This window comes from Sardina pilchardus, chromosome 2 (genome assembly GCF_963854185.1).
Source record: "Sardina pilchardus chromosome 2, fSarPil1.1, whole genome shotgun sequence".
In the NCBI taxonomy this organism is placed as follows: domain Eukaryota; kingdom Metazoa; phylum Chordata; class Actinopteri; order Clupeiformes; family Clupeidae; genus Sardina; species Sardina pilchardus.
This window is the reverse complement of record NC_084995.1, coordinates 24,975,054-24,987,553: the sequence shown is the minus strand read 5'-3', so window position 1 is coordinate 24,987,553 and position 12,500 is coordinate 24,975,054. Positions and strand designations below refer to the sequence as shown.

The following is a 12,500-nucleotide window of genomic DNA, read 5'->3' as shown; positions in this document are numbered from 1 at the left end:
CAGCACACACAGAGACTCGGCCCAGCCACGCCACGCCACGCCACGCCACGCTCGGCTCTACTCCAACCTCCCCGGCACCACCGGCGTAGCACGGCACGGCACATCAGAGCAGCGCACACTCTCCTGAGCTCCACGGCGCCAAGCGGCATCCTTCCTGGGGCTAAAGCCGGCCCCGAGACGAGACCGGGGAGTTAGTCGATCTGTTTCTCACGCAGCGGAGGGGCTGCCATGCCATCCGAGGTCCCACTGCTGATTTGATCTCAGGGAACATGAACTGGGATCACCGCTTGTCTTTGTGAGAGGAGGGATTACTGGGACTCCTCGTACTCCTCCTCCCCTTAACCCAAGCTGACAACCCAACGTGGGATTTCTCCGCTCCAGATTCATTTCGCTTTTTTTTTGCTTCAAAGTGGCCATGAGATGCCCTGCGTTTTTGTAAAGATAAATCTGGATCTGGATGTTGAGCTTCGTAGATGTGAGGTACTTTTTGCCAGGTTTTTTTTTTTTTCCCAGCTGAGCCTGAATCTGGCTGAAGACAGCAGAGCACGATCAAACATCTCTCATACCTGCTTGAAATTCTGAGTCAGGATCACTGCCTTTGACTGATAGGACACAAATCTCTCCCCTACGAAGCCTGCATATATAACCATCTCTCCAAGCTGAACCCAGATCAGTAATGGTGAACTGATGCAACGTGAAGGCTGTCTACCTCGCTTCCTGTAGTGTAGAAACTGACCCAGGGACAGCTGATATGATGTGAAGGCTCCAGTTCCAGTGTCGCCCCTCAGGCTGCGGCTCTCAGAGGGGTCATAGGTCGCCGGGTCTGCAGGTGCGGCTGATGGACGGGTCACCGCTCACTTGGTCTAGTCAGGGGAGAGGAGGAAGAGGAGAGGAAGAGGAGCAGGAAGATGAGTGAGAGACACTTGGTCTAGTCAGGGGAGAGGAGGAAGAGGAGAGGAGGAGGAGGAGGAGAGGAATATGAGTGAGAGACATGTGGTCTAGTCAGGGGAGAGGAGGAAGAGGAGAGGAATATGAGTGAGAGACACGTGGTCTAGTCAGGGGAGAGGAGGAAGAGGAGAGGAAGAGGAGCAAGAAGATGAGTGAGAGACAAGAATAAAGGAGGCACCATGACAGATGGGACACCACAATGAAAAGGCAACGACAGGCAAATGAAGAGATGTACTGTAGACGGCGCTCATCATCATAGACAAATGGGATGCAGCAGATAAAAAGCCTGTGTGTGTGTGTGTGTGTGTGTGTGTGTGTGTGTGTGTGTGTGTGTGTGTCGGCGGTGCCTTCACAGCCTCAGTAACCGTATCTCCGTGTCATCTCACCTCACCTCCCACCCTCTCCTCTCCTCTGTGCCCCTTAAAAGAGGAGCAATTATTCTGCCGTGTGTTCTTTAGAAGACCATCCAGGACATAACGTGGGTTCCATTGCAGCACCAGAGACATAATGCTGCCTTGTTTGTGTGTTGTTGGGATATGACTGGCTGGCATAAGGGGGCTTTTGTCACTGCACTTAAAATGCCACATGAAATATCCTTGGTGGCAGCGCGTGACATTATCCTTCCTGGCAGGTGTGTTCTGCTCACGGCAGAGTCAGCTACATTTCAAAGAACACAGCGGTGGAGGGATTGTATGGTTTTGGCAAAGAGTAATTGTAAAGCAGACTTTTATGCCTTTGCATTTAATATTTTAACTCCCTCTCTCTCTCTCTTTCTCTCTCTGTGTCTCTCTTTCTCTCCCTCTCTCTTTTCCACAGTGTGCACTGGTGTGTGAGTCTCTGCACGGAACAACAAATGACAAAGATTACGGTCCCCGGATGAGTGCTTGTAAGTTTGCAATTCACACACACACACACATACACAGACCTTTGTCACACACATAACCACAAACACACACGCGGACGACTTGTTCTCATTACACCTCGAATGTTACCCCTGCCCTTTTGTTTCTATGGTTACCTTGATATAAGACTGAGCAGAGTCGGCGCTGAAGTCTTGATTTAAGGTTGAACGAAGGAATGTTTCCGCCCTCGGGTTTTTTGAAGACATTTTCAGTAATTACAACCGTACAACCTCCTGTAATTACGGCACTTCGCAGTTCACAAAGTATTTGTTTGACTCATAAAGAGATTTAGAAAACCTTTATTCGGTAGCCTCTGGGATCTGAAGCTTGCTGCCTAGCGTGTGAGCATGACCAAGAGTGTTGTACTGTAGAGTTGTGACTGCCTGACCATGATGATTGAAAGTGTAGTATTCAGTATTCCCAGTGCTGTTCATCTTGTAAATATTGCTGTCCTCCTCTATTGTAAACGCACTGAAAGATGAGGACATCCATGAACACAATCATCATTTGGCAGCTGTTTCAGTCGGCCGTATTGATTTGAAGAGCAGAGCTCTGTGTGTGAGCATTGGGCTGCTGTGTAGGACGTGTACTGTGCATGTCCAGAGGTGGCGGGCCCCTGGGGAGCAGCTGTGGTCCAGCAGGCCTGGAGTCAGTCTGAGGATCGTCAGCGGCGGCGCTCGGCTCGACTCGGCACGGCTCGACTCGGCTCGGCTCCACCACGAACGCGTCACGTTGGGCTCAGGTGTTTTGAGCCAGCATCAGTCTGACCCCTATTACGCTGCCACACACCCTACCCGGGGAACATCACAACGCAAGGAAAATAGTCACTGTGACCCCATCACACACGCACACTCACACACACACACACACACACACACACACACACACACACACACGACAGACAATGAAATAAACAGCATTTTTAATGGTATTTTTTCGATTTGGTTTGGTAACAGAAGTGTGTGTTTGAAATGAAAATTTCAAGGCCATTTTTAAGTAGCATGGACATCTGAAACTCTTGGTCATTACAAAGCCCTTTTATATTTATAAGTATTGAATATGGCGAGGAGGAGAAATCGAAGTCGTGCAGGCAAATCCCTGTAACGCCACAGAGCTCTATTTTATGTCTTTGATCTTCACCAGAAGTTTTTGGAGCGGTCAAGGGCGGGGGGTCTGCTCAGTTCCCCCTCATATTGCCATTCTGACAGATCTGTGCACATCACAAGTCATGTATGTGTTGGCTGCTGTGGAGCTCCAGATTCATTTTCACCAGCCCTTTTTCATGCACTTTTTCTCTTTTGTTTGTGTGTGTGTGTGTCTGGGTGTGTGTGTGTGTACTGTATGTGTGAGAGAGTGAGAGAAAGAGAGAGAGAGAGAGAGTTGCCCTTGACCAACTTTTTCAGGAAGGAGATTTAAAAGTCTCAGAGGGCCCAGGCAGTTAATTAAAGTTCATCTAAAATGGTGATTACAAGCAGGGTGCCTGCGGTAAGAGTAGCATAGCAGCTCTGAGTGTGTATGTGTGTGTGTGTGGGGAGGTGGACGCTCCATCAAAAGGCCACACTGCTGGGAGGCGTTCCCTAACTGCAGCACTCGTGCCCAGGCAGGCCCCCGGCCCCCGGCCCCCACCCCCCGGCCCCCACCCCCCCGGCCCCTGTGATGGGGCTCATGGATGCTGCACTGGCGGCCCTCTCTCATCCTCTCCTTCCCTCTCCTCTTCCTCTCCTCTTCCTCTCTCATCCTTCCCTCTCCTCTTCCTCTCCTCTTCCTCTCTCATCCTCTCCTCTCCTCTTCCTCTCTCATCCTTCCCTCTCCTCTTCCTCTCTCAGAGTCTCCTCTCTGCTCTGGCATGTCTGCCAGCGGGAGCCTGGCAGGACACGTCGTCAATATCCTTGTGCCAGTTATGCCACAAGCCCCCCCCCCCCAGTCTCCCCCCCTCTCACACACACACCTCAAAAAAGACATCATTACAGTTATCACCAGAGAGAGAGAAAGTATGTTGCAGAAATGGAGGGTATGGGAAGAAGTGAGAACAAAAGAGCAGGAGATGGAAAAAGCAAGATGAGCTCTCAAAAAAGAAAGTAGCTGACACTTTTACTTCACACCTTTGTCTACCACCAGCTGTGTTCTTATTCTTGAGAGCAGAAGAGTATGTGTGAGTGTGTGTGTGTGTGTGTGTGATTTCTCCTTGTTTGTATGTTTGTATGCCGCGGCTTATATATTGATTTTGCTAAATTTCTTCAGCTATGAGGTTAATACAGGGGTGCAGTTAATATGGTGTTTGTATGGTTTTGTTTCTTTCAACTTGCATAAAACACTGTCCTGTGGCTTATACACAATACGGCTTATATGCGGGAAATTACTGTATGTTTTCGATAAATATGTTTTCTGTGTTTATGAGTGTCACAATGCATGTGCTAGGAACTGTCTGTTGTAGACGGATGTGTGTGTGTGTGTGTGTGTGTGTGTGTGTGTGTGTGTGTGTGTGTGTGTGTGGTGAGCAAGCGCTTGCCCTTGCTGGTTGCGACTGTCAGCGTGTCATTGTCACAGAGCGTCCCGGGCATTGCCCGGCGCAGTTAGCTGACACCATCCCTGCTGCCGCCGTCACAACAAAACGCTCCCCGCAGACCACAGATTGACTAATGTAATTTAACAGAGCCAGCCTACCCCCCACACCCCCACACACACACCCCCAGCACCCTGGACTCCCCCACCGCCTTTTCCCCCTGTCTGTCATTACTCCTTCACAGGAGTCCTTCCTCTAAGCACTAATGCTAGTGCATCGCTACGCTAAAGTCATTTCTTTAAGAGCTGCCGTTGCAGGGAGGGGATGCGGGAATCCTGCCATATGATTGGCCGTGAGATTAGTGTGTGGGCATGGGTGGGGGAGGGATGGTGTGTGTGTGTGTGTGGGGGGGGGGGGGGGGTGATGGCGATGGGGATGGAGGTCAGAGGTTAATCCTCTTCTCCGGAGAGAGAAAGAGCGCCCGCCGCTCCGGATGAGGAAGTTGTGCTCGGCGCTCGCTCGCCGGGCTCCTGCGGTGGAGGTCATCCCTCGCTCCCTCCCTCCATCTGCCTCTCTAATTTCATCCCCCTGCTTTCTCTCTCTTCCTCTGTCCACTTCCATCACTCTCTCACTCGCTCAAATCACTCACTCTGACTAACTTTTAAAAAACTTTTCTTGTTACTCTTTGACTGGGTTCAAACATACTTTTAAGGCAAGTGTTATGTTTCCAGACACTCTTCTCATTTAGATAGAAACTCAATTGAAATGCCTTCCCCTCTGCAGCGCACAGTCAAGTCTTCCATCCTCAAATGGATAGTTCATGATGAAAGAGCTCCTTATCAGGTCCTCATTGAGGACTGACGATAACTGTGACCAGGCTGGTCACTTCAGTGGGCGCCAAACATGCAGTCAAACTGAATTCTTTTCTGAAGTTGAAGATAAGGTGCAATGAAAATTCCACAATCTTTTATTGTATCAGTGGTAGCCTTGCAGGTGCATACTTGTCTTGTCAGCACCAAGCCTAACCCAGGCAAAGCAGTTGTATTATGTACCTGCAGTAACTGAAGTCTTTTAGCCTGTTTCCATTTCAAACTAGATGTAGTGTGTGTGTTGTTGTTGTCGTTATATGCGGCAGCCGCGTGCCGTTTGAGGGTATCTATGCCACCAGCAGGGCAAATAGGACTGCAGTCAGCAGAAGGGTGAGTGTGGGCACGGCCATGGTTATCCTCCATGCTGTGGTCTCAAAGCAGAAGATGGATGAATGAGAGGAGTAAGAAGACCAGAGTGAGCGTCTCGTCTCGTCTCGTGCCTTCTTTGGCTCTCGCCGCTCTATTGGTGTTATTACACTGGTGACGCTGAGCCAGCCCCGCCTGGCACACGCACTTCTCATTATTGAGTGGCTGGGTGCTGTGGGGGGGGGGGTTAACGGAGGGATGGAGCGAGGGAAGGAGGGAGACAGATTGCTTTTCATCATCACTGCTGCCTGGGTCTGCTCCCGATAAGCGTATTTAACGCTGCTTTTGCAGTTTCTGTGTTAAGTCACCATTATTTAGTGACGTTTTGCTTCCCTGTGTCTGTCTGCTTCAGCGCTCTCTGCTGTTTGTTATTTTCTCGCTCTTGCACACTCTCTCTCTCTCTCTCTCTCTCTTTCCTTCATTCTCTCTCTCCCTCTCTCTTTTTCACTCTTTCCCCCTCTTTTAGCTGTGATTGAACTCTCGTCTCCCTCTGTCTCCTCCACTCCTCTACAGTAGACTGGGCTGCCTCTTCAGCAGTATTGCGCTTGCAAATGTCAAATGGAGCCAACGCCGATGGTTTCAGATTTAGTTGCCTCACATCAGGCATCATAAACAGCCAATTAAAATGGAGAGCTATCGCCACACTAACGGCTACCTGAGACGACGTTGGTTTTCCATCAAGCTGAATCGCTCTCCTCCTGCCTGGCCCATGTGCCGGAACAGAAGTGTTTTTGTGCAGAAGAGACGCTGCCGTTTGCTGAGGACGTTTGTTTTTTATGCACACACACACACACACACACACACACATCTCAAACACACACACACACACACACAGGAGAGAAGAGAGGAGAGGAGTGAGCCAACAGGCATGGCTGTGTTAAAGACGTGTAGTCACTCATGCTGTCCCCTCTGTGGCGGCGCTCACAGCACACAGCACACACAACAGCAGGGTAATCACCTCCATCAAAGCCCACGTATCCCCTGCTCTGTGTCTGATTAGTCCGCGGCCCTTTCATCTGCCTCCCTGTCACATCACCTGTCCCTCCTCTCCCACTCTGCATAGGCCCCTGCAGAGAGTTTACCGGTGAAGTCGGGGGCTTGTGCTGCTCGCCTTGATGTCTGCTGCTCACCAACACCTCCCTGCACCTCCCTGCACCTCCCTCTGAGCTCCCTCTCTCCCTCGGCATCTCTGTGCCCATGACCACGGAGTCAGAGCTCTCACTGATGATTACCACTCTCTCTGTGATGCTCTGTCTCTCGGTCGGTTTGTCGATTTGTCGGTCTGTCTGTCTGTGGTCACGTCTCACCGCAAGTCTTCTCTTGTTGAATAACCAGCACATACACACATGCAAGTACATGCACGTTGCAACATGTGTAATCACTTTCTGTCCACCGTGTGGTAATTGGCACAGTAGGTTATTGATTTTTGTATTTGATTGTAGTCTTTAATATTTCCAGGTGTTTTTTTTTTTTTTTTTGATTTTTTAACTCAAACTTTAACTCAAAATCAAGAGAAATCCTAATATACTGCAGAGCTGTAGTGTATCACAGAATCATATATTTCAAATGCTGAAATCTTGTCCATCACTCATCACATCACTCAAGAGCTCAAGTATGCTAAGATAAAAGATAAAAGGGATAAGATGTTATGTTCATAGTACTCACATAACCCCCCTCCTTTTCTCTCTCTCTCTTCCCCCCCCACCCCACCCCTCTCCCACTGTCTTGATGTTTCTGGCCCACAGTGTTCAAGAACCCGGTGTGTAAGGTGTACCGGTTCCAGACGGTGGACAGTAAGTGGATGCTGGTGCGCGAGCAGATGGCTGAGAGCACGTTGTCCTTCACCGTCCCAAAGCAGCTCATTACTCTCCACATCCAGGAGGACTCCAGGAGGTACGCACCGCACCGCGCCGGGCCGGGCCGCGCCGGGCCACTCCCCTGATGAGAGAGAGAGAGGAGCGGGGAGGGAGAGAGAGAGAGGAGAGAGAGAGAGAGAGAGAGAGAGAGAGAGAGAGAGAGGAGCGGGGAGAGAGAGAGAGGAGCGCCAGAGAGGCCATGAGGCAGACAAAGCAGATGAGATGAATAGATTTAGGGGTTGGTAGACAATAAGGGAGGCAGGAGAAGGCAGAAAGGAGAAGGGATGCCTCTCTCTTTGTTCCAGGACAAGAGGGGGGGATTTCAAAGACGGAAATAGATGGATATGAGCTATACTTAGCCACAGTTAAATTATTCAGGTCTATTTAACACTTCAAAAGAGTTTTTTTTTCCCTCTCTCTCTCTCTTCTTTTTTCTCCCCTCCTGTTCACTTGCGTCAATGTCTTCTGTTCTTCTTTCCTCTCCCTCACCTCCCCTCTCCGCCACACTGTTTGGCATCAGCTGAAGGGCCTGGGTGTTTGCGTGTGGCTTTTAGGGCTGAAATGAAGAAGACTGGGGGGGAAAGGAGAAGGGGAGGAGGAGGAGGAGTGGGGAGGGAGGAGTATGGGGAGTATTTGATTCTCTAAGTGCTGCACCCTGGCTAAGTGGACAGCATTTGCAAAGAAAGAGAAACATGTAATGTGTGAGATTAGATAGAGAGACATCAAAAGAGGGGCTGTGGATAGTGTCAGTCTCAGCGGGAATCTTCCACTCTGTAGCCAGGGGCGAGAGACGCGGCTGTCCACTTAGATCTGAGCGCCGTGGTCATCTCCGGCAAGCGGATACTCAGCATTAGTACACGTAGTCTGCGCGGCTATACCAAGCAGACGCAGGAACCCTAAATGGCATGGGTGCACTGCACTCAGTATAGACATTGCCATATTCACCTTAGTCTCAGCAGATATACTGTAAGTCAAATTCAAAGGAGCTTTATTAGCATGATTGTGTGGGTACAGTGCTGCCAAAGCTAGTGTTACAGATAACACAGTAGAATCACAAAATATCTGTCTTTCAGTGGGAGTAAAGAAAAGGCCACATTTTCTTTGAGTATTTTTGCATAGCACACTGACAGACCCGTGTGTACAACATAATTTAATTCTGCGGTAGCACTTGTCTTGGGGGACGGCGTGCGTAGATGTAACAGCTGTGCGTGTGTGTGGGTGTGTGTGCGCAGTAGCCTTGCCAAGGTCAGAGGCGCCGTCTTGTGTGTCCCCGCGGCTCTCGGCCGGCGTGGTCAAAGGTGTCGGTGCAAACTAGCGCGTGAAAATGGAAATGTCATTAGCTCTCGTCTGATCAGCCCACGGCCTGGACAATGGCTCTGATTGAAGCCGCACCAAAGAGCTGCTGATTAAAGTGCGGACGCTGCCTGTCTGCGCTCACTCACCTGGGCCCTGCCTGCGCTCACTCACCTGGGCTTTTGATGGCCGAGAGCACTCAGGCCCGGAGACCGAGAGCTCAGGCATCTGAACAAACTGGTGAATTACAGAGTTACATGAATATCCTGATTGTAACAGTCATGTTTCCACATCAATTCATGAGGCCCATTGAAAACATAATTTGGTTGGGGTTGGGGGGGGTGTTGAATAGAAAACTATATTTTTCACCCTTGCTGTACAATACAATACGTAATGTAAGACTTCTCTCCTAATGAAGCGTGCCGGGTCTATGGAGAGCTCGGTGCGGCTGGCGCAGTCACATGGTGATGTGGGGGAAATGAGGAATGACCGGCTCCTCAACTCTCCCTCGTGTGCACTCTCCTCCCCTCTCCCTCCCCACACTCCTTTGGCTCATCTTCCCACCTGATTTGGCCTCCCCCCTTTTCCTCTCGCTCTCTCCTTCCGTCTGTGTTTCCTCCCTCTCTCCTTCCGTCTGTGTTTCCTCCCTCTCTCCCTCCCTCTCTCCCTCCGTCTCTCAGTCAGATGATGAGATTATGATGACCCCTCTAGCTAGGCTGGAGCAGGCCACCCTTCACTGTTGCGTCTTGGAACAACACCACCTGATTAAAGTGATAATACTCCGTCTGGTCGCGGCTGACAGCCGTAATTTACACCGCGACAGCGTAATTTACCCCACGGCCCTGACACTGCGCCGGGAAAAAATTACAAGTTTCCCTTGAAGCCACACCGTGGACCCGGCTATCCATGATCAGGAGAGGGAGGGAGGGAGGGAGAGAGAGAGGGAAAGAGAGAGAGGGAGAGAGAGAGAGAGAACCATCAGGCCAAGAAAAAGCTGACAGTGAGAAGAAAAAGATGGGGGAGAGAGAAAGACAGAGAGGAGAACAATTGGTGGTGTGGATTGCCTGCCCACTCCTTAAGAGCACCTCTGTCCGACACGCTCAAAGCCCCTGTGTCCTGGGGAAGCGTTATCCACCCTGACAGCCGGCAGTGACCACCGCACCACCCCACCCCCCCAGCCAGCCGCCCTTGTGCTTGTGATTAGGACTTGAACCAGTAGCTGCCTTCGCCTTCCTGTGCAATCCGTCAACTCTATCACCTCATAACATTGTCAGGCTCCCGCAATCTTATTATCTCTCATTCAGCGCTATGAGGAACAAAACTCTTTTTTCTTCTCCCTTTCTAAAGCATCAGGAGCTTCCCTCTCATTTGGAGATCGTAATCGCTCCGGCTTGAAGTATTAATGGTACACATGGAAGCGGCGTCGGAATTTACATGAGAATTAATCATTGTTCTCTATGGAAATTCTCCTCCAATTAAACAGGCGTCTGATCCTCTTATTAATGAGTCACATTAAAGTTGCTCCCTAAGCTGCAATCCTGAGACGCAGCCCACCTGTTCCACACCGATAAGGCCTCCATTACCTATGTAAATCTACCTTTAGTTCTGCCCCACTGTGCACCTCCCCGCTGGGCTGGCAGACCCACAATGCACCTGGCCGGTGTCGCAGCATTCCGACAGTATGGAACTACCCCCGGCGTGCTCGGGTGTTGTTTCGTTTGTTCCTTTCATTTGGACGGCGTCTGACAAATTGACTCGGGGGCAGCTTAATGGTCTCCCGTCTACTGAGCAGTTCACCAGCCGCCTGCTCCGCTGCTGGGCGGGGTTCAAGCAAGTCCAAATCGTTACAATAACATTCTAATTAAAATGAAAAACCATCTGGTTCACATTTGAAAGGGTATAACATTAATATTACAGTTGCAACAAAATTACAATGTACTAAATGTGTTCTGGTCTAACCTGATGCTATGATTGCTACCCTACAGAGTGCTAAGCTATAAATGCAGTAATTAGATCAGGATTCAGGCTTAGGGCTTCTCAGTTTAATCCAGGCCATTCTTTCCTGGTAGACTTGCCCAGAGCCGTGTGTGTGTGTGTGTGTGTGTGTGTGTGTGTGTGTGTGTATGTGTGGGTGAGTGTGAACATGTGTGTGCCGTTTAGAGAAACAAACCAGAGTGTTGGTGTGCAACAGTGGCTCCAGCCAGCTTGCCGCAGGCTAACATTTCCTCACTAAGATGCTTGAGTCCGCCTCACACTGAACCACACCATTAATGATAGCAATGTTGTACCACACGGCGCCTGCAGGCTCCAAAACCCACACAGGAAGATAAAAGACAAACTGGTCATCCACTCCCAAACAAAACAAGAGAGAGAGGGAGGGAGAGACGAGTGGGACAAACAAAGCGAGTGTAGGAGAGATAACTAAATTGCCTATTACGGCTAATGGAGTTTGGGCGTGCGGGTTTGTATATGTCGAGCTTTTTACGTGTACTGAAGTTGTTCACTGGCTTTAGGCAAGGATTTTTCCATTGATTGCTCTGTGCTGACAGCAGGGACTGATTGAGAACAACGCTGTCTATCCAGCTCAGAGGCAAACTGAAATTGAAACAGAACTGTGTCACTGGAGGGCCCGGCGGGCAAATGTTTGGGATTGAGCTACCAGGTCCAGAGTCACTTGGTTTCACAGTCAGGTCGTCTCAGAGAAATTGAACTTGGCCATCAGTGGTGCAAACATCCAGGAAATAGGCTGTATGTAGGAGTGAACTGACACTGCAATGGCAAGAGTGACATCTGATAGATGGTGCACACCTTGGAAAATTGACAATTATCAGACAAGCTCAGTCACAAAGGAAGGTCTGCTTGACATGGCAAAGGTGTGAAATTGACTAGCAATTGTTTATTGCCAAGTTTTTCATTAGTTCTAGAAAGTTTCTACACCCCCCCCCCCCCCCTCCTTCTCTCTCAAGTTCAAATTCAAAAGGTGTTTTATTGGCATGACTGATAGACACTTATGTCAAGTGAGTACTGTATAGAGGAGAAGATCATCATCACATTAATGGATACACACATTTCACACACCCTCTCTCGCTCTCTCTCTCTCCGTCCAACTAGGATACAAGAACTGAAGGACCTTGGAGAGCTGTCACCGCACTGGGACAACCTGCGTCGTGAGGTCATCACGCGCTACGACCAAGTCATCAGAAGCTACCAGGAGAATCTGGAAGAGCTGGACAAGCTAACAGGTCAGTCAGACATTGATGTTTCAGATCTCAAACGGTCCTTCCGCGTTTGATCCTTTGAAGTTAAATACTTCAGAACTGATATGAAAAAGTTGCCGTGGGATAGGAGGTATGCAATTATGACGAATTAAGAAGACAGTTTAGAACTCGGGAGGATATTGAAACAGACATCCACTTCGCTGTGTCCTTTTTTTTTACTCACCATCTCACAGGAAATGCTCAGGCACAGATACTGGAGTACTTTCAGAAAGATGAAGGGAAGCCAGAGCGCTTAACTCAACAGTTCTGAATCCATTACAATAGCTAAGACATTCTGAACACACGCCAAACAAGGGGATGGGAAACAATTACATGGAAAAGGAACGTCTAACATAGTGGTTTTGGAAGAGAGCAATAGCTACCCATAACACTTGCCTTTCAATGCCTTGTTCTTGCTGGTTTTTTTTTTTAAAGGTTATTTTTTGGGCTTTTTATGCCTTTAATTGGACAGGACAGTAGAGAATGTCAGGAAGCGAGTGGGAGAA

General features: G+C 49.5%; 1 protein-coding gene across 7 annotated transcripts in view; it reads left to right on the top strand.

The window, feature by feature from the left end:
• Positions 1–12,500, top strand: part of inpp4b (inositol polyphosphate-4-phosphatase type II B) — a 273,163-nt gene that overhangs the window by 202,033 nt on the left and 58,630 nt on the right. For all 7 annotated transcript variants that reach the window (XM_062523240.1, XM_062523223.1, XM_062523231.1 and 4 more), the window contains 3 exons: positions 1,765–1,834; positions 7,334–7,481; positions 11,849–11,979. In XM_062523240.1, the coding sequence (XP_062379224.1) occupies positions 1,765–1,834; positions 7,334–7,481; positions 11,849–11,979 (349 nt within the window). The remainder of the gene's footprint in view (positions 1–1,764; positions 1,835–7,333; positions 7,482–11,848; positions 11,980–12,500) is intronic.